The sequence below is a fragment of the Seriola dumerili genome, unplaced genomic scaffold (assembly GCF_002260705.1).
Source record: "Seriola dumerili isolate Sdu_G_001 unplaced genomic scaffold, Sdu_1.0 BDQW01000068.1, whole genome shotgun sequence".
Classification (NCBI taxonomy): domain Eukaryota; kingdom Metazoa; phylum Chordata; class Actinopteri; order Carangiformes; family Carangidae; genus Seriola; species Seriola dumerili.
In genome coordinates, this window is record NW_019174323.1 from 16,746,559 (window position 1) to 16,767,859 (window position 21,301).

Here is a 21,301-nt window from a genome sequence, read left to right on the forward strand (position 1 = left end):
ATACAAACTGAAGCGAACAGGTAGCACAGGACTAAATACACACAAGGGAGACACAGGCGAAACACACAGGGCGGGGCAGACAATCACAAAGGAGGGAAACAGGACAAAGACAGTAAGTAAAATAACCATGAGACACACAAGGGACATAATTTCAAAATAAAACAGGAAGTCAGAACCTCATACAACCCCATGTCTAATAACCTGGACTATACCTTTAAGACCTGACAGTTTCCCCTCAGCTGGACGGAGCATGCTTCACTGTTTCACTGGTTGTATAGGTAAATGGTTGGTATGATGTCAATTTTACAATGTGATAATATGTGAGTGCTTACATTTAGAAATTTAAAATTTGTCCTGTACTTTGGTCTATGACCAAATGACAACATGCTAAATGCAGATGGTGAACATACTAAACAACAGCATGTTATGCTGAAGTACTACATATCTACTGTTGGTTGTTTTATAGTTTAAAATGCATGAATGGATCTTTTAGCTGTGTGTGTGAAAGTTAATGGCTGTTAAATCAATAAACAGCCATAGAAATAATGATCACGTTCTCGTGTCTACTGCTTGCACTACTTTAATGTTCTGGACCAAAGAGTTGAGATAATACTGTACAGTACACTCTGTATCCTCTAATTAGGCACATCTTCTAATTTATTCAAACAGCTCAAACGCTCAGACAGTGACTCATGGATAAATAAGGCATGAGTATGAAAAATGCAACCACCGTGAAGGTCCAGCGAGGCTGTGGATACACTACCAGACTGTAAGAGTTTACTGATTCTCTCAACTTCAAATTTCACCAGACGAAGAACCGAGAATCATAAAGTTCCTTCAGGAAATCTTCAGACCCATTTAGGTCTTTCACATTTTGTTGTGTTGCAGCCTGATGCTAAAATAAAAAACTAATCCTTATGGGACTGTGGACTTGTGCGTGACAAACAGACAAACATCCCTGTTGTTGATGACAGAATGATACAATTCAGGCAAAATGTGCAAAGAAGTAGTTCAACACAAAAACTCTGTCCAGGTATTTTTTTTTTTGCTCCACTTTCCTCTGAAAAGATCTAGCTTCAGTGGAGTCCCATTCAGAAAGGTGATTTTACAGACTACAGAGACAAAGACAGACCTAGAGAGGACAGACTTAGAGAGGGGAGGGAGAACTAGAATGAAGTCAGTGCTGAAACATTCTAATGTAGAATAAAATATAAGAAAAATAAATTTGAATTAAATTAAAAGTCAATTGTCAATATTAAATTACTTTTTAATATAATCAGTAAAATCAATTTACAGCGTGAAAAACAACAGTAATTAAATAATAAGAGATATCAGGTCATCAACACTGTCGTCCATGTCGGAGTCAACAAACAGGAATGAAATGAAAACTAGTTCAGACTTCTTTCTCACTGCAACATACTGTAGAACACAGCAGTGTTCTTAAAGAAACAGTTCAACATTTTAGGAATATGATAGGTAGAGATAGATATTATAGAGAGACATAGTGATATAGTGATGTGGGGGCTGCTGATGAACTACTGCACAGTAAAAATACTGTCAAAGAAAAGGTCCTGTAGTAAATCATTGTGTGTTTTACATTTCCATCATTACAAAATCAGTCTGTAATAGTGATGTGTTCAGACCAATGCTGAACTTTGCTATTCAAGAATGTTATTTAAGGACATGAGAAGATAAAGCAATGTTAATTCTGTTCTTAATTTGTTTTTTTTCTCTTCCAAAATAACAAAATGTGCAGATAAGAGTACGGTTAAAGTACCGGATCCATAAGTATACAGTTAAAGTACAAGATTGATAAGAGTACAGTTAAAGTACCAGATCAATAAGAGTACTGTTAAAGTATAGACTTCTCATGATGATATTCATAACTTGGAACACTTTTATGAAAAAACTCCTTTGAAAATTTGGACATTCATAATCACATCGCCAGCAACCCGGTGGGTTTTAAAAGCAGTAACACCACAGTGTAAAAATACTCAAATTATTTAAGTAAAAGTACATGATAATTATTAGAAACCTATGAAAGCAGCCTATCAGAAGTAAAAGAGTGGAACCTGTTATAATGTATGGGACTAAAGATCAATCATCAATCAATAGATGCTGAACAGCTGCGGAGATGTTAGACAGACTCTCCACCACCATCATATAAAAATATTTATAAAAACATCTTTATGAGGAATGCAGTTCATCCTCCAGGAAAGTTCAGAGTAAAGCTGAATGAAGAAAAAAATCATATTGTGAAAACAATGAGTCATGATTTCAGTGTGAATGATCATTTTTCATATTCACTGAAAAACATATGAACACGGTGAAGTGTTGTTTGTTGATCTTGGACCACACGAACATGTTTTCTTACATCTGGAGAACATGATCAGTGGGACGGGGTGACTCTGTAGAACCACAGTGTTTCATTTATGGTCCTATGTTGTGATACGTTTTACCTTCATCAAAAAACTGCAGTTAAAAAAGAAACAACAAAAAGAAAGAAGAAAGTCTTTATTGTGATTGTGAGCTCTGCATACATCGACATTAGGAAGGAGAAAAAAGACAGACAGATCATTTCTAATAAAATAAAACCACATAAAAAAGTATATACAAAACTTAAAATTGATAATAATATTGATAAATATGGTTTTGCACATGAATAAATAGCAGTGTGAGATGAATAGCAGTGTATTTAAGTAAAGCAGTCTGTCAGTGCTTTAGCGTTCAGTGTGCTGATGACTTCAGGGAGGAAACTGTCCTGAGTGTAGAGGTGTGTTTTGACAGACATGTAGTACCTGCCAGAGGACAGTTCAGACAGGTGGTGACCAGGATGTGTGGAGTCCTTGATTATGTCATTGGCTTTTTTTTATTGGTATTACTGAGGTAGTGGGAGCTGATGATGTCTTCCAGGGAGATGAAGTGTGCAGCCAGTGATTTTCTGTGCTGTTTTTATTATTCTCCGTAGAGCTTTCCTGTCTGCTGCTGAGCGATCAGCGTACCACAATGAGGTACGTCAGGATGCTCTCAGTGGTTGTACAGTGAAAGGCTGCCAGCAGCTTTCTATCCAGGTTGTTTTTCCTGAGCACTCTGAGGAGGGGAAGTCTCTGTGGTGTTGGCAGACCAGGTGGGGGTCGTCAGAGATCAGGACTTCCCAGGACCTTGAAGGTTTGAACCCTTTCTACACAGTCCTTGTTTAAGTAGAGCAGGGCTTGGTCTGCACTGCGCCTCCTCTTGAGTGTTCAGGATGAGCTCCTTGGTCTTTTGTGGTGTTCAGTGACAGGCTGTTTATCGCACACCTGGATCTCATGTGCACAGGGAGTAGAGGAGTGGGCTCAGTGGTGGTGGAGGAGAGGTGGGGGTCTGTTTGTGAGGAAGGCTTGTATCCAGGTGCAGATGGCCTCGGTCCAACAGCTTGCTGACTACACGTCCAGGATGATTGTGTTGAATGCTGAGCTTTGGTCTAAGAGCATCCTCACACACACTCTGTGTTCTGGGTGACTCAGTGCGGTGTGTGTGTGTGTGTGTGTGTGTGTGTGTGTGTGTGTGTGTGTGTGTGTGTGTGTGTGTGTGTGTGTGTGTGTGTGTGTGTGTGTCTTCTGTGGACCTGTTCGCCCAGTAAGCAAACTTATATGGGTCTTGATTTCCACACCTTGTACTCAGAACGTTTCATTTGGTTTCATAAGAATACTCTTTATCAATCTTAACCATGGTGTGTCTCCCTTTTGTTGTGGCCTGGGTCATAACAGTACCAAGGGTAAATTCATGATTATTTGACTGGCAGTTTGGATTTCCCTGCTGTCAAATCAGGCTCCACACACCAGTTTGAATCAGAACAAAGCTGTATTTTACATTTTCCAATTTGCATATTTTCTTTTTGCAGATTAATTAATTTAATTAATTTAATTATTTAGTTTCATTTGCATTCTACCTATTAAAACTTTTAATTCCTGCTCTATCTGTTTTAATATCAAATGTCGCTTTTATTTTATTTATGTTTCTGTGTTACACTCCGTGACGGTATCCGATGTTTCCAGGTGATGGGTCACATGATCCTTTTATTTGCTGACTTAAGGTGACACAACAAGGGCAGCGCTATATTTGAGTTCTGCGTGAGGTGTGAACACATCAATAAACAGGAGGATTACAGAGATGCTCTATTTTAGGAAGTGGCAGGATGTGATGGAGGTCAATAAGGGAGGGATGAAAAAAGACAGCCAACAAAAAAGTATAAAAAGCAGGTAGACAGGACAACTGGTGACTCATTCTCATGTAAGAGACGGTATGAAGATTATTAGGGGGATTTTGTTTTTGTTTTATTTTGTTTTGATTTAATTTAATTTAATTTAATTTAATTTAATTCAATTTTATGTTTAACAAAAACACTGTATTGTCCTTGGAAGTAAATCTTACCACAGAGCTGTCAGGTAGGACCAGTTCTCAGGGAGACCTTGTTTCTTGTCCATGAGGAGATATCACATGGTTTGGCACACAACTAAGTTTTTGAAGTTTCTCGGGGCTCATATCAAATTGATGCATTATTAATAAATGACAGAGAAGGATCCTTCTGAATCCAGTGCATTCTGCCATAATAGCCTTGCCGAGGTTAAGACCTGATACCTTCATCCCTCAGAGGCTGCGGCGGTTTGATCAAGCACCTGAGACCATGAAGACTCTGAATGAGGAGGATGCATTATTTAAACCGTCCTCTGTCTCCTCCTCTGGACTGAATTCTTTTCACCCACTGCTGTGATGTTGAACCACATTTGACTGTTTCTGTCTTTATCTCTCTTGTTTCAGCTGCCTGTGTGTGTGTGTGTGTGTGTGTGCATACGTGCATGTGTGCATGCGTGCGTGTGTGTCTGCATCTCCCTGTTCAAACACAGAAAATCAATCACTCTCACTGAGGGACAGGGTGAACAGGGTGTTCAAAGGCCACACTTTAAATATTTAATTTATTGAATTGTTTCAGTTTCGCAACAAGAATCACACACTTGTCTTCTAACCCATCACACATGAAATAAAACATATAAACGTGATGGTGTTAATAATGACAATGAATATAAATGTGGATTTAATATTAGTATCATTCACCACCTTAATTAAACATAATACAAGTGGTTCATTGATCAAACAACAATAGTCACAGGAACTGCAGTTTTTTCATAAAGGTAAATGTGTCACAACAATGTTGTGTATATTTAGCACCATAACTGTTGTGGTGCTAAAAAATCATATTCATAGAGGAACAAGAATCAAAAATCTAAACATTTTTGCAGTGAAAATGAAAGACAACCATTCACACTGAAATCATGACTCATATCACAATATTTTGTTTTGCATATCATTTAGCCGTAATTAATAATAAATGAATGTTGGTTACACAGCAGTGCTTTGATTATAATAATGATAAAGACTCCATAGTGAATGTTTAATGTGTTCAGTCTGGTCACATGACACTTCAGACAAGTGCAATGTTATACACATAGCCTTGTATATTTCTGTTTTTTTATTTATATATTGTAGCATAAATATTTTTATATTTGATGATTATTTTTTTTATCTTTACCTCTGTAATCTGCTTCCTATTCTCTTTTCTTTGCTGAGGGAGCAACTGTAACCTGATCAAATCTCCCCTGGGATCAATAAAGTATTCAGATTCTGATATTGTCTAAAACTTTATATTTTATTTTTCAGTCATTCCATAGAACAGAAATCTGATTGAACTAAATTATATAGAAACATCACACAGGTTACAAAAAGAGTCACAGTTAATTTATATTATTACAGGAATAACAAATATGTGTCTGAAAGAGTAAACTGCTGGTTACTGGTCAGGGTTGGTGTGTGTGTGTGTGTGTGTGTGTGTGTGTGTGTGTGTGTGTGTGTGTGTGTGTGTGTGTGTGTGTGTGTGTGTGTGTGTGTGTGTGTGTGTCTGTGTGTGGTAATCACTGTCCTTTTGGTGTTACTTTCTCTGTATAAGTAACAATCAGATATCAGTGCAGCGATAAAGTCTTATTGTTTCAGATTTTGGTTGTTTACCGGTGAAAGCAAAAAAAAAGAGCAAAAACCCGTTAAAATGCTAATTTTCTGTCACGCATCGCTGCATTGCAACATCCTATAACAATTTCCACTGAGCTTTATCATCCTTTTCTGTGGTAAACACAAACATGTCAGTTTATTAAAGGAGGACAGGGTTGAAAATGGAAACAGCGGGAGAAGAAGACGACAACAGAAGCAGCAGGGTTCAGAGGTGTTCAGTACAGAAGGCGTGGATTAAAAGGAGTGAGCATGGGGTTGATTTTTAATGTGTTGGTGCTGCTTGTGTAAGTGTTTTAATGCCCTTTAGTCCAGTTGCCAAATTGTGTGCAGATGCCAGACACTTTTTCCAGGGTCAGAGGATAAGTATTTACAAGCATGTGTGCAACCGAGGACTTGAGGACCATAACCACATACAGCTGTCCTGGGTCCTGCACATCATTCAAAACACACACACACACACACATGCGTGCACACACACACACACACACACACACACTGTCCTTAGGTTCATCACTCTAACATGTTCTTCAGTGACAGAAGTGTTCCATCTATTTTCTTCTCACTGAATCTATTTTTACCTCCTCCATTCCCTTCGCTTCAGTCTTTGTCATGATACAAGAGCAGCAGAACAAATCAGAAAAATAGCCCATCTGCCCCTCATCTTTCTGTTCAAGTGTCTACCGTACTATCATCCTCTTATTCTTCAGTCTTTTCTCTGTTTTTCTTCATTTTGCCTCAGAGAAATTGCTGGTAACAACCTCCTGAAGCACTTAATATCTATCTATCTATCTATCTATCTATCTATCTATCTATCTATCTATCTATCTATCTATCTATCTGTCTGGCTCTCATGTTATCTTATTAATGACTGGGCAAAGTGGACGACTGCTCTTTGGGCCAAGCAGTAGCCATCTGTCTCTGGAATCTGATTGGCCACCCTTGGCCGGTGTCAGAAGGTGACAGGTTGTTGCCTTGTAAGTATAACTGAACAGGAATACTGGGCACAGGCCTGGAGTCCGTGTACAAGAGTTTATATATAAAGTCACTCTTAACATTTATTATTGGAAAGTCAATCAAAGGACCACAAAGACACACAGAGACATAAAATGATTAAAATGTTACACAAAATGACTTTAAAGATGAAAAATTAGTTAAAAAAAGATGAAACATGAATTAAAAGAAATGAAAAATTAATTCAAAAAGATGAAAAATTTGTTCAAAGAGATAAAAAATGAGTTCAAAGAAATGAAGATTGAGTTCAAAGAGATGAAAATTGAGTGAAAAATGAGTTAAAAAGAATGAAAAATGAGTTAAAAAAAAAGAAAAATTTCTTCAAAAAGATGAAAACTGAATTCAAAGAGATGAAAAATGAGTTCAAAGACACATAAAACACCTTCAAAGAGACACAAAATGTCCAGTGACGAAGAGAAGTCACTGGTAACTGTTGAGCTTAAGTAACTAGAACATCTTAATAGAGTAAAAACAACTATCAGAGCTAAAATGTACGGCGGGTAATTAGACGTTCTAATAAAGAATATAACAAAATCAACTGGGTTGAGACTGAGCAGCACGAACACTAATTGTAACAGAAACACTGATAATCAGAAATGAGACAATACATTTACCACAGCACTGTCTTTTAACTGATTTAAATGTGGAAACTGGGTTAACTCATCAGACTGACTTGTGACTTGAATTAACTTGCTTGAATCTCACCACAGTCACTTGTTAATGGCTTGAGACTTGAACATTAAAACTTCAGACTTGGGATGTGTGACTTACTCTCACCTCTGCTCTGCACAAACTGTAATTATTTCCTAATGGTAGAAAGAAAAAAAAGTGCAAAAATGTATGTGAATGTGAAGAAAGTTTATGTAATACATTTATCAAATCATCAGAGGAGCCTGTGTTTCATCAGACCTTTCTGAATGAGGTTTGGAAAATCAACATGAACTGAGCAAAGATAAGGTGGCACTGGATCAATCCCAGTCTCTCAACAGGGTAAGTTAAGGTGCTTATTGATCACTGATGGGACTTTCCCAGACAATGCAGCCTATAGCTCTTACAGGGAGAGCTCCCTATCACCCATGATGAGAGTAGAATAGCAATTCCTGTTTCCAATTCCTAAAATGAGCCAAGTCAATGTAATCAGCTCTGAGATATAGAGCCAGGGGATCAATAATCCTTTTACCGTCATGAATGAAAGAAAAGAGTTTCTGGATGACCTTTACAGAGGTGACCTCCACTTAACCCTCAGTCCAACCGCTTCCTAATTTAGCTGAGTTGGGAGCTCAATGTGGAAAAGGCAATAAGATGATAACCAAGTTAATGAGTTGTCTATCAGTATTTCTATAACATGCTCAGACGCAGCCTGTGACAGATGAGGATGGCTTTAAAGCAGCGTTGATGTATGCAGCTCTAGACATGGGATTAAAGCAATTATAATTAAAGATGGAGCCTGTCCAGTCTGTCAGGGAATGATTATTTCATAAGTCTAATAGCACTCAAGTCTTCCTTCATGTAATCTTCATGGACTTGTACATAGCTGCTTGTATAGACACAGTTAGTCTGTGTGGTTTGATAGCCCAGATAATTTCTGCCAACAACCCAGCATATACACTTTGATGCTTTTTTCTCTTTGGCATTAGACCGTGTTATGATTTCAACAAGATTGTCATGGTTTGCCAACCACTGTAGCTGGTCTGTGAGGCTACACTTAGGCACAGTGTTGCTTTCAGCTGAAGGCTAATATTAGCAAGCTAACATGCTCAAATGACAATGCTTACTGTCCATGCTTATGTTTAGCAGGTATAATCTTTACCATGTTCACCATCTGAATTCATCCTGTTACGCATCCAACTTTCATGGACAATTTCTACATAAAAAACTATAAAAACTTGCTCTATTACCAAGTGTTGCTCTCATTGTGTCATTATTCACACTGTTTAAAGAGATGTCCTCTGAGAGCAGAGAGTGCAGCCCAAACACATTCCCTCTGACGACCATGCTAAACCCGAGCTCTGAAGTTCTTGTCAAAAACACAGATGACGGGAGTTTGTAAACAGTGATAGATCCTCAACCATAAACACTAGGTTCATATTATCAGTCATTGTCTTTACTGAAGCACTGGTACTGTCACGCTGAGGAAGTTTCTTCAGTAGGACTCGTTCTTCTCCAGATGGAGGCCATTTTTGATTAAAAGATTCAGATTAAAAGCTGTTGTCTGTTCAGGGATCTATTAGGGATTTTGTGTGTATTTACCCCATCTTCTTCAGTCACCATAACAACCAGTGTGTCAGCAGTTACTAGTGACTCAGCAGTTTCTGGGCAGAAATGGGCAAAGCTGATTCTGATTGGCTAATTAGACTGATTAACTCTTAACTCTTAATGTGTGTGTGTGTGTGTGTGTGTGTGTGTGTGTGTGTGTGTGTGTGTGTGTGTGTGTGTGTGTGTTCAGCTTTTCAGCTGTTCTCAGTATTGTACATCAGAATTTTCTTTCACTGCAGTAAATTTCAGTTTTTCCAGCAAATGAAGTTCAGGTCCATGAATCAATGAATTTATCTAATCATAACAAAAATCTGTAGATATATAAAAAAAACAGATATTTATGTTGAACAAAGATCTTAGAATTGGACAACAGGAACTACAAATCTTTTGTATATGGCCTTAAGGTTAAGAATAATAGATAACCATCCCAGTGGCCTTGCTGACTTAAACAAAAAACATTTTCTCATTCACTCAAAAATCCACTGGAAAAATATTCATCTGGTTCAGAATTAAAAAAGAGACACAAACATTGAATTTGTAAATGTGACACAAAGGCAGCATAGGTTTGTTGTAGGGCTGAAAGAGAAGATTATCTTAATTCTTCATTGTTCTGTTGAATATTTGTTTCGATTCACTTCATTTAGTTTTTAAAATGTCATGACATTAGGCTTAGGCGGATAGACACAAAATGCATAAGGTGACATCTCCTAAATTGTTCTAGTAACTCCTACAATATGTTGCTTGTAAAAAGTATTTGCTTATGCACTTGTGTGCACACGGCCAGGACAGCCCCACCTCCGCCTCATTTTGAGCCAGAAAAAACCTGCTTTTCTTTTATTAAAATTTCCACTTCCTCTGCTGACTAATTTCCTCTCCTTATCTGGGAGGAAAGGGGAAAGCATTTAAACATGCCACTACTACAAAGAAAACCCAAGATATATGACTGTGTTTTCAGAACATGCTACATAAAGTAGGGTTATTCATGACCATATATATAAGTGTTATAAATCTCTGTGTGTTACCATAAGAACCAAAGCTAGGGTATTTTTTCTTTTATCCCGACACAGTTCTTATGAGCTCATTTTTATGTAGATTATTGTAACAAGAAATACAAAAGCGAATGATTCAGTGTCCTCATCCCCTCTTATCCTGGTCAATCTCTTTAACAGCACATTTCAGGGTATGTGGGGAATATTCATCCTTTATAAGTATGGAATAATTAATCTCTATGAAGGAGATATTCCACGTGCCCTTGCTGCTGCAATGAATATTAAACCACAGCCTTATAAAACCAGGCTATGCATTACGTGTTTTCCACTGTAACTGCTAAAATGTCTTGTTCCTACCATTTCCTGCATCCGCTGGCTGCTTCCTTGTCTGGCATGTTGTTCAGTAAACATGCGATGCTATCAGCATGCATTAGCCACATATGCTGCCAGGCAGTGGTCACCCTGAAGACTCAGGAGTGCAGCCTGCAGCTCTTTATTGAGGAAACACTTATTGGTCACTGTACAATGCAGCACACCACCATATTAGTTAGTGCTCGTGCATTCTCAAGGGGCTCTTTACAAAAATCCACCTTTGAAAGACGTAAGTGGAAACCAATTAAAAGAAATCAACGTGTAAGTCATTTTAAATGAGTAGACTGAAAATAAAATATGATTCCATTTTTATGACCCATTTAGTTTTTAATAGCTGTGAGTGAGCCAACCTCTGCATGCACCAGTTTCCAGTCACCAAAAGTGAACAGAGCCAAGCAGCCTATGAGAAAGGGAGGGGAAGCTGTGGCTATCCAATGATGCATAAAATGTCGGTGTGTAATAGAGAAGATTTTGGCTGGATTTGTATGTTTTTATTAGGTAACTAAATATTTAACTGTCACAGAGATAATACATGTTTTTTCCTTGCAGACAATGAGCAAATAATCCAGTGTAATCTGTCCTGCTGTTTACCAGGTGATTTAACCTCAGTGGCTGTAATTCCACAGCAGGACCATATCAAATGAATCCACTCTCTGTGTGATATTATGGCTCCATTGTTTTTCCTCTGATGTCTCTCGCTATAAAAGCAAATGAGAGGATTTCCAGCTGGGGCACTGCCAAGTCTGTGATAGCTGTAAATTCACAGGCACAAAGTATTTCTATGTCATTATAATTAAAAGCTTGTTGGTAAATTAAAACAGCAGTTTGCTGTTTCCTGGTTGGTTTAAATCAAAGCTCATTAGGTCAGACTGTGATTAGGCTGACAACCTTCAGACAAGTGCCTGAGCTGTAAATAACATGGCCTCTGTGTGTGTGTGTGTGTGTGTGCGTGCGTGCGTGCGTGTGTGTCTGCAGTCATATTTGGTTTATATGAGATCAATGTCATTTATAAAAATACATTTAAAATATAATCATTTACCTATCAAATATACTTCGTTACGTCGATACGTTCTAACAGACCCTCCCTACTAGTCAGTCATTTAACCTGTTGTGGCGTCATTAACACATTTGTTGACATCACATGAGTTGTTGACCCACCCGGCCATCATGTGAGTACAGAAGTGGACAAAGTACACAACTTCATTACTTGAATCAGAGTATTGCCTCCTTCCAGCAAATGTTATGATATTGATAATGTTTATTAGGATTAAATGTCAGGAATTGTGCAAAACTGGGTTTAAATGTATTTGGTTATTATCCACACAATTCATTTTTGTAAGATTTAAAATTCTCTGATAAATTTAAAAAGATGTGTATGGTCATGAGAATCAACTCAAGCTGTGAATGGTTTAATGACAGTAAGAGCTCATGTTCTCTTAAAACTGTTAAAATGCTAAAAAGAAAAAAAAAGTATTTAATTTGTATTTAATTCATTCCATGTTTATTTCATTGTTATTGATAAAAAAAATTAAGCCACAACAATTTTATCAATGATCTACAAAGTGGTCTTCATCTGCTAGTCGGCGATCGATTGTTTTTGTCTCCGCCCACGTTACCTAGGCGAAACCTGCTGCGGTAGTTCCTGTTATTGTTCGGAAATAAACGTTCACTGAGAAAACTTCACTCTCGTGATTATTGTTGATTGGTTTTCTGACAGTTTTATGAAGAGTGTAACATGCGAACTTGAGGTAAGAAGAACAGGGAGCGCCGCAGCAGGCAGGAGGAATGCAGGAAGGAAGGAGTGAAGCGCCACGGGAGCTCGTTAAAGAAGGTAAGCTACATCCGGTAAAATACTGTAACACTCAGAAGAGAGGTATTTATGTTGGTTCTGATACTTTTTTTTGTTAAATATAGTCTGTATATATGTCAAAAACAGTGATGTTAGCAAGCCTCAAGCTCGGACCACATGTGGCTATGAGCTAACAGTAGCTAACTGTTAGTGCAGCAAGGTCTAATCAGGGGAGAATCACCTTATGTTAGAGCTGTAGCTTAAAAAGCTGCGACAGCTGCACCTTCTGAAAGACAGTGTGTCAGCTTTCCCATGGGTTTTAAGAGGTTGACTTCATAAATCCTGCGAGGACGCCTGCGATATCTGCCAAAATTCTGTCAGTCATCTAGCTAGGATGAAAATATTGTTATCATATGAAACAAGACGATCTAAGGAATCCATTTGTACAAAGCCTGCCATGGTATATTTCTGGCATGTTGGTTACATAATGTTCCAAAGTTAGGCAAAATTTTGGAGATGGAAAACATGGCATAGCTATTTTGAGGTGGGTCCTTTGACGTCTCATCACAAGATGTGAATGAAAATGGCTTCTGTGGTACTGACGGGTCTCCCCTCTGCAGACACTTTATGTTAGTATCATGCAGTCTGGGCAAAAACCATGCATTTTATGCATGCAGTATAAATATGTTGTTTTTTAAACCCTATCCTATAATGGTATATTAGATTATTTCTGCATATTGTGACCTTAAAAAGTCCTGGAGTTACATAAAGTGGGTATGACTGGAAAGCTGAGACTCCTGTGGATCCAATGAGCCTAATTGTAGGCATGTACACTCATCTTAGACCCCATAATAGCTGTTTCATTGTAGTGAGCCATTTAGACCTTTATGAGACAATGAAATGATAAAATTAGCTAAGAACAATTTAAAAAAAAAAAAAAAAAAAAATTCTACTTTTATGTAATTTTACAAAATGGAGTAGCCAGCTTGAAATTATAAAACAGACATGCTCAGAGTGTGCAACCCATCAAACAAGAACCAGACCCTGGCTCACCCAGAGATGACAAAGACGGTAACTGAATCATTGTTATTTTAGTGCACAGTTCTTTTTTTCTTTTCTTTTGTTTTAAATATATTCTTAAATTACATCACATTATCATGATGACCTTAAAGTGGTCTTAAAAACCCTAACTCTTTAATTTAAGCTGTTAAAACCTCTACAACACCAAGATAGAAGCATAGTGCAAAGACTGGACATTGACTGTTTCCCTGGTAAAAATGTAGTAAATAGTTTCCATTGGGCACAACGCTGTTGTATGTAAGAATTAATTTGTAATTTGTGCTTTCTTTTATTCTTGCAGTTTACATCATGTGCTGTGGTACAGTGGATGGATGGACATCAGTTGAGAAAACTAAGGTCATCACATGAATCACATGTCACTTATTTCTGAAGAGATCACCAATGTCACAATTATTGTCAGGTTTATGATCCCATTGCCATTCTGTTCAAAATGAATGTACTTTATGAAGCATTGCTTTATATTGGGTTAACATTAATAAAGGGCTGATTTGTTTTAGCTTGATTTGTAAGTGTCCTTGATTATTATTATTTTTAATTCATATGGGGCACCTTGATAAAACTAATGCAGTATAATGGAACAGGCCTGCAATACATCCTCCTTAATGAGGATTATAATGTTTGGTATTTACTGAATCTGTTTGAAAAGTGTTGGTTTATTTTAATGGTCAAAGTGTTCCTAATATAATGTCAAATCAAATTCATGGGATGGACAAAATATTAGGAACACCTCTCAGTATACAGTTAGTTTATATACAGTGGTGTCCAAAAGTCTGAGACCACTTTCCCATCACATATATTTACAAAGGAGAATAAAAGAAGCAATTAAAAACACTATCTATTTTAGCAGGGTATCTCCCTTAAGTGTCAAGTTGTTGTGCCTCACCTATTTCTCCTAGGGAAGTTTTGGAGAATCAGACAAAATAGAAACTAAAGTGAGACTGAAATGAGAATCACTGTTTTGTCTCCTCTGAGCTGTAGAAGAGCAAGCTTTGAGCAGTAAAATTGTATCTCCCTTAAGTCTCAAGTATGACTCCTGCTGCTAGAGAAGAGCAAACTTTGAGCAGGAAAATTTTGGATCTTCTGCCTCATTTTTATCTAAAAGACATGACTGACAGTGTATGAGTTGGCTGTGGCTTTTTTTCTTCTGTGATGAACACAGTGTATGGTCTATCACATTTTCCAAAAAAATATAAAATAAATTCACTGACTAAAAGCTCTTCTTCAAAGTAAGAGTTCTTCATAGCAATGTAGTGGAGTCAAAAGTACAATATTTGTCTTTTAAGTGTGGTGGAGTAGAAGTAAGAAGTTTACAAAATAAAAAAAACTGAAGTAACATACAGATACTCCAAAAATGTATGTACAAAAGTATAGTACTCACGTAAATGTACTTTGTTACTGTCCACCCCTGTATGAGTAGTGAGGGAGTCATGAGTCATGGTCTGAAAGAGTGTCAAGCTGCTTGGGGAGGGATCTCAGGACTGCATTGTAAGTGGCTGATAAGTGGTGTTGTAGACCACCTCCTCTGTTTGGAGGTGGTCTACGTGTGATGATGATGTAGGTGTCTTCTTTTACTCCTTTTTCCAAACCATCGGTCTTCAGCGACTAAAATCTCCTCAGGTGAGAGTCCCTTGACCTTTAGGTGGACTGCTGAGTCCTGACCTCAGGACTTGACTCTGCACTTGTGAAGTGGTTGTTTTGTTTTCCCAGTGTTCAGGTCTGTGTGTCCCTCACTACACTGCGCTGGTTATTCCTGGGTGTTTGGTCCTTAGTGTGGACCAGCTTCTGTCTCAGACAGTTACTGGGCTTGAAGTGCACAGGGATTCTGTGGTTGTTAAAGTTTTTCAGATACTCCAGCAACACAGGGGATAACAGTGTTGTTCTGTTTATTACTGTTACTGTTTTTGTTGAAGGCCCAGTTTTGGAAACCACAGGTTTAAAGAGCTGCTCTGATGTTTGTTCTTTTTAAAGTCCAACATAATGAATCACTGTCCAACACTTTAAATTACAGGTTGTCATTAAAGCACACACACAGTATTGGACTGAGTGTATTGGGGACTGTGTACGTATGTGTGTCTCCATATTCTCTGCCCTTGTGAATTATGGTCGGTGTCACTCAGCACATTGTATTCCAAGGCAGAGAGTGGTAATATATGACTCACTGTTTCTGTCTCTGCAGGCAATGTGCACACACCTCCAAGCAATCAAAGGTAAAGTAATAGCAATACATTAGCAGAGTGTGAAGTTATGAACGGGATTGTAAATATTGAATTTTTCCTTACTTTGTTCTCTCTAGTGGGATGAACTGAAACGAAAAGTGATGTTATTGTACAGAAAATAGTCTGGTTTCATTGGAGAGCGCATGTGGAAAAAGGTAAGCACTCAGTTATAATATCCTGCTGTGTCAGTCTGGATCCACATTCGTATAGTATTTATGTAGTTATTAATTTCTCAGCTGTTATCATCAGGAGAGCAACAAAAAATCATGTGTGTTGCATCTCAGCTTTTTCATGGCATGACATTTATATAACTATGTTAGTGTGTGTGTGTGCACGTTTCCTGTAACACAACCCCACCCTTCGCCCCTCGCCCAGCGCTTAACCCTCAACCTCAACTGTCTGTTTTATATGTGTAACATTTAGAAGAACTAAGGACAGAGAGCTTCATCACCCTGAAACTCAAAAGTACAAAGCTTTTATTGTGACAAGCTTAAAATTATGCTATGACGCACTTAAAAGTGTAACTGGTCAGTTTCAAAAACTCAGTTGCCACAAGTATCAAGGCACATGGTAGCTTCGTCTCTTTAATTGACAGGAGGTGATTCCCTCAATCTGCTATATTGTTGGTTTCTTATGAACAAAACTAAAAAATGAAAACAGTCTCTTGAACATTAAAATATACAGAGTGGTTTTTATTATACAAGCAAACCATCAGACAACTGCCAAGATTCTGTTTTTGGTGTTTTGCCACTTAATTAATGGTAATGAGCTACAGCTGTACAGCCCTCAGGTCTACCTACTGTTCTACTGACTAGTCTTCAAAGAAGAAGCTAGTGGACTAACCCTCTGGACTTGGATTAGATTACACAATGCAATATATGGTCATCACAGCAGTATAGTGCCAAGTAGCAATATACAGCCAGCATGAAACCATTTTTCTGACTAAATAATACATATAGTTTTTCTTTTCTATGCACAAATCGGTGGAACTGTATGATTGGCTCATATATTATATATGAGCCAATCATATAGACTTTGATTTATTCATGTGTTGTTTCCTTTGAAAAGTAAATAGTTCTCTGAAACCCAGTGGTATAAAAAAAAGTTCTGGATTTCCCATGCAAACAAATATTTATTGTTGCCACCCAGTTCCATACATAAATATTAAGAGGCAGAGTTCCCATATGGGTGCATTTACACTGCATACCAGGAAGTAGGAATCCTAAACAGACATGTTTTCAGAGGGCCAGAAATCAATGCCATCTGAAATCACATAGCCGATCACAACCAAGCTTTCCTCTGATAGAAAACTCCAACACAGCTGCCAAGTCTAAAGCATCCCTGGCTCCCAGGCTACTGGTGCATAATTGGTGGTAGAAAGATGGAAAAAAAACAGCTGGAACACAGTGCAGTGCTAGGTTTTGTTTCGGGACAGTCTTCGAGTGTACTTCAGAGGTTGTCATAGTTTTCTCATCAGCAACAAAATCACAAATGTTAGTGAAAGAAAGCTGCTCCTACCTCACAGACTGCTGTTATGAGCCCGCAGGGAGGCTGTGTGTGTGAGCATGAAGCTCTCAGTACACTGCTGACTGCTGGACGATGGTGACCTGCGAGGTGAGTGCTGAAAACGACTCCTTCTACTGAAGTAGCTGCCAGCTGTCCAGGAGCGCTTGTGCTTCCTCATGTACTCCTTGTAGTTTTTGGTGAGCAATGTGTAGAGGAAAGGGTTGATACAGCTGTTGGAGTAGGTCAGACATGTGGTCAGGTAGTTGATGATGCGCTTAGCTTTGGTGGAGAGGGACAGTGAAGGGTGGAACTGACCCAGCAGCTGCCAGATCCAGAATGGCAAGAAACATGCCCAGAAGAGGAGCACAATGGTGAAGATCAGGTAGAGCACCTTTGGGACATAAGACCAAAGAGAGGAACCATAAAACACATATTTCCTTTAGACCAGTTTTACAATATGATATAAAGAGTAAAGATATGTACTCCTGCAACACACAGTAAACTAGTTAAGCTAGTTGTGAGCTAGTTAACAACATATTTAATTTTGACACTTTTTAATCTGTTACCTGCAGTGGTTGTGATAGCATCAGGTCATATCGACTTATAAATGTGGTCGGGTATACTGAGAAATAGTAGCAGCAAAACACAAAGTTGGACAGTCTACATTCTGTTTTGCTCGGAAGTAAAAGTAATCCCTATGAAGAGCAAGTAATGCAACTGCGGGATAATGTTGGGCACATTGTTAATCACTCTGATAAGACAAAGTGGACCCGTCTTAAATCCTGCTATGAAGCAAATTGCACGAGGAGAGAGCAAGAGAGGAATGGAAAATAGAAAACCTAAAGCAGCAGGGAGAGGACTGATAATGGAACCCTTTCAGCAGAGAGCCAAAGTGATGCTCCACCGCTCATACACTTAAATAGCAACTATTTCTCAGCCATGATGATGGTGTTGTTGGTGAACTTACACCCAAACATGTGCATGCAATAGGTGTGAGAAACAATGTCACAGTCTAAGAGCTACGGGACAGAGGAGCCCACCCCCCCCTCCTCAGGAGTTAGTACACTCTCCATGATAACAACTGAATAACCAGCGTTGGTTTATACATCAGAGCCATCTCTAACTCCCAGCCTATATACCAGGTTCAACCTGATGGATTTTCAGTTGCAGACTGGGTAAGACGTGAAGGACAATGTCTAGTGTGAGAACCAATGACAGAGCCCCAGACCTCCCTTTTAGCAGACATGTCAGAAGTTCTAAAGTCAGATGGAAGAGACTGTGGTTGTTGCATGGGCCAACAAAAGTTTAAACTTTTATACAGTAGACCACTCATAATTTCCCACCTCAAGATTTTTTTTAACCATGACCATGATTATTCCCCCAGTACCCAAACTGTACTCTTTCACTAATCCTGATGAAGTTGTTTCTGTGCCTAAACTAAATCCAAACCATACAACCAACAGTTTTATTTTTACAGTAGAGGTTTTAAAATCTTTGAAATGAGCAGGGAAAACTTAATGACTCTCATAAAATACACTGTCTTGTGATGCACTTACCTTTTGATTGGGAAGTTTCCTGGTCTGTTTGAAAGTCTCTGTCTGTGAAACCCAATAAGTCCGCGCAAGCTGGGTGTAGAGATAGCCAATGATGAGTCCTGGAGCGACAATGCTAGTGCAAAACAGGACGGAGATGTAAATCTTGTAAGAGAGTGGGGACAAGGTGGGCTGACACATGGCTTTGTTGCCCACTGTCATTAGCTGAATGCTCACAATCATTGGTAGGGCCAGGATGAGAGAAGCTGCCCAGGCCAGCAGAGCGATGGCCTTCCGGTAACTTTTAGATCGTTTGACTGTTTCGAGTGGCTTGAGCACTGCAAAGTAGCGCTCCGTGCTCATAATGGTCAGCGTGAAGATGCTGGCATGCATGGTCAGGAAGTCCATGCTAATTAGAATCCGACACCCTGTGTTGCCAAAATACCATCCTTTCAAGAAGTGTGTGCAGACCACGAAGGGGATCGTGAGAAGATACAGTAGATCTGCCAAAGCTAGGTTTATGATGTAGATATACATGGAAGCTACAGTCCTCATGGAATGGCACATGACCACCAAGGTGTAAATGTTTCCCGAGACTCCAATCAGGCACATGATGGAGAGGATGGTGCTGATGGTAAAGGTGGCAGCTGCATCTTCATGGGAGTTTAGAGGGGGGTCAGTGGCATTGGCACCCTTCTCCACAAGGACTCCTATAGGCTCCATGGACACTGTGGTCATTTCTGGATGGATGAGAACAGAAAGTAAAGGGTGAGGGTGGTAACTTCACAGAAAAATGATAATTGTCAATCCGTTCGTCATCTAACTTGGAATGGTCTTTAAACTATTATTTTCTTACAAAAAATTTGGGATATTATAATCAAAGCTACTGTGTACTAGCTTGTTTAATTTCGTTTATAATCTCCATTTATGAGAGAAGCCTCTATGAAAGAACTCTACTAGTACAACATCTGCCATCTTTCAGTTAAAGTACCTTTGCATGTTTACAGGAGTGGAGACCTACCAACTCGCTCACTCAAATTGAGGAATATGAAATGCCTCAGTTTACTCATGCCTTAGAAGGCAGCTCTGATATTTCCTGGCTCATGCCAATTCAATCAAATGTTTTATGTAGAGTAAAACACCATGAAGAACAGTGTGTTCTTGTCAGGCTACGCAAGTTTTACCAAACTGCTAATGAAATGAGATGTTTAGGAACAGTGTCTTTGTCTGACCTAAGCTTGTCAAATGGCTTTTGACATATCGGTTTGGACTGAACATGAACAGTCAGCCACAGCCTGATTCAAAGATAGGTTTCCAAAGCATTTATAAAACAAAATAACAGCAAAATACAGAAGAAATAATAAATATTTCAAAATATTCTGAAGGTTGCATTTTGGTTCAATTTATTTACTTAATACTGGTAAAAAATAGGAAATCTTAACAGTGAAAGAATTTCTGATGGAAATAAGAGTTATAGTTATTGAGTTATCCTCATTCTCTGAGAGTTCACAGGCAAAATGATGCAAGTTGTTAAAAAAAGAGCTAACTGTATCAGAGTTGACTGTTGAAGGAACACAGAGAACATTTTTAGTCAAATTAATACCAAGCTGTCAAGCCTCAGACAGAAATCACTGAGAAAGTATTCTTCCTTAAGCTGTTCCAAAATCACCAGGGGCAGAGATGAAGTCTAAATTTCAGCCTTCACTAATAGACCTGGCTGCCATGCTCTGATAAACACGACAGCCTTTAGTCAATACATGGAAATATATCTTTACGGACAATTACAAATCTGCTTGGGCATGCAAGCGAATTAGAATAAACACATTCAGTATACAGTCTTACCTGGGGTGCCTCCCTGGACAGAAGGGTTCAACACTCAGCTGTTCCATCGGCCATGCTTTGTCTCACTTTGCTCCTCCAAACCTCACACTTACTGCAAATATTTCACACTCTATAAAAGTCCCAACAGATTCTACAGAGTATCTGAGAGGTGAAACATGCACGTGAAACAAAAGGGAAAAAAATCTATATCCAGCAGTGTCGAAGAGGGAAAATAACCTAAATGAGTCATCCACGACAACAGAAATCCCTCCATTGTTGAGTGGGCTCTCAACAGTAAATAAGCCTCTTCAAAGTGTCTAGATTCAAGAGGAAGGTGCTCTTTTAACAGCCTTAAAGAAGATCAATGAAATGATGATGACAACATGTTGAGAAGAGGAACACATTAAGCTACAGCTGGTTACGGAGAATCCCCCCTTTGACTGAGTGAGAGTAACAGAGAGAGAGAGACTGGCAGAGGTAGAGAGGGGAGAGAGAGTGAGAGGGGAGAGAGAGAGAGACAGGAGCACAGTGCTTGTGAGGCAGTCTCACTCTGAAGCCCAAAGTGGGAGGGAGAACACAGGGAGAACGGGTAAGAGAGAGGTATGCAGGAAATGTGCTCTGCTCTCTCTCTCTCTCTCTCTGTCTCTCCCTCTCTCTCTCTCTCTCTCTCTCTCTCTCTCTCCAAAC

The 21,301-nt window shown here is 38.8% G+C and overlaps 1 protein-coding gene across 3 annotated transcripts in view; it reads right to left on the reverse strand.

Moving 5' to 3' along the window:
* Nucleotides 1–21,036, reverse strand: part of LOC111220126 (urotensin-2 receptor-like) — a 33,061-nt gene extending 12,025 nt beyond the window's left edge. The window contains exons 1-4 of one of the 3 annotated variants that reach the window (XM_022743106.1): nt 20,636–21,036; nt 18,818–19,533; nt 17,274–17,652; nt 15,819–15,841 (exon numbers count right to left, since the gene is read on the reverse strand). In XM_022743106.1, coding sequence (XP_022598827.1) covers nt 17,275–17,652; nt 18,818–19,531 — 1,092 coding nt within the window. In that variant the 5' untranslated portion in view covers nt 19,532–19,533; nt 20,636–21,036 and the 3' untranslated portion in view covers nt 15,819–15,841; nt 17,274. Of the gene's footprint in view, nt 1–15,818; nt 15,842–17,273; nt 17,653–18,817; nt 19,534–20,396; nt 20,415–20,635 lie in introns of those variants that run through there. The other 2 variants (XM_022743104.1, XM_022743105.1) reach the window with 2 other exon arrangements.
* Between the last annotated feature and the right edge of the window lie 265 nt (nt 21,037–21,301).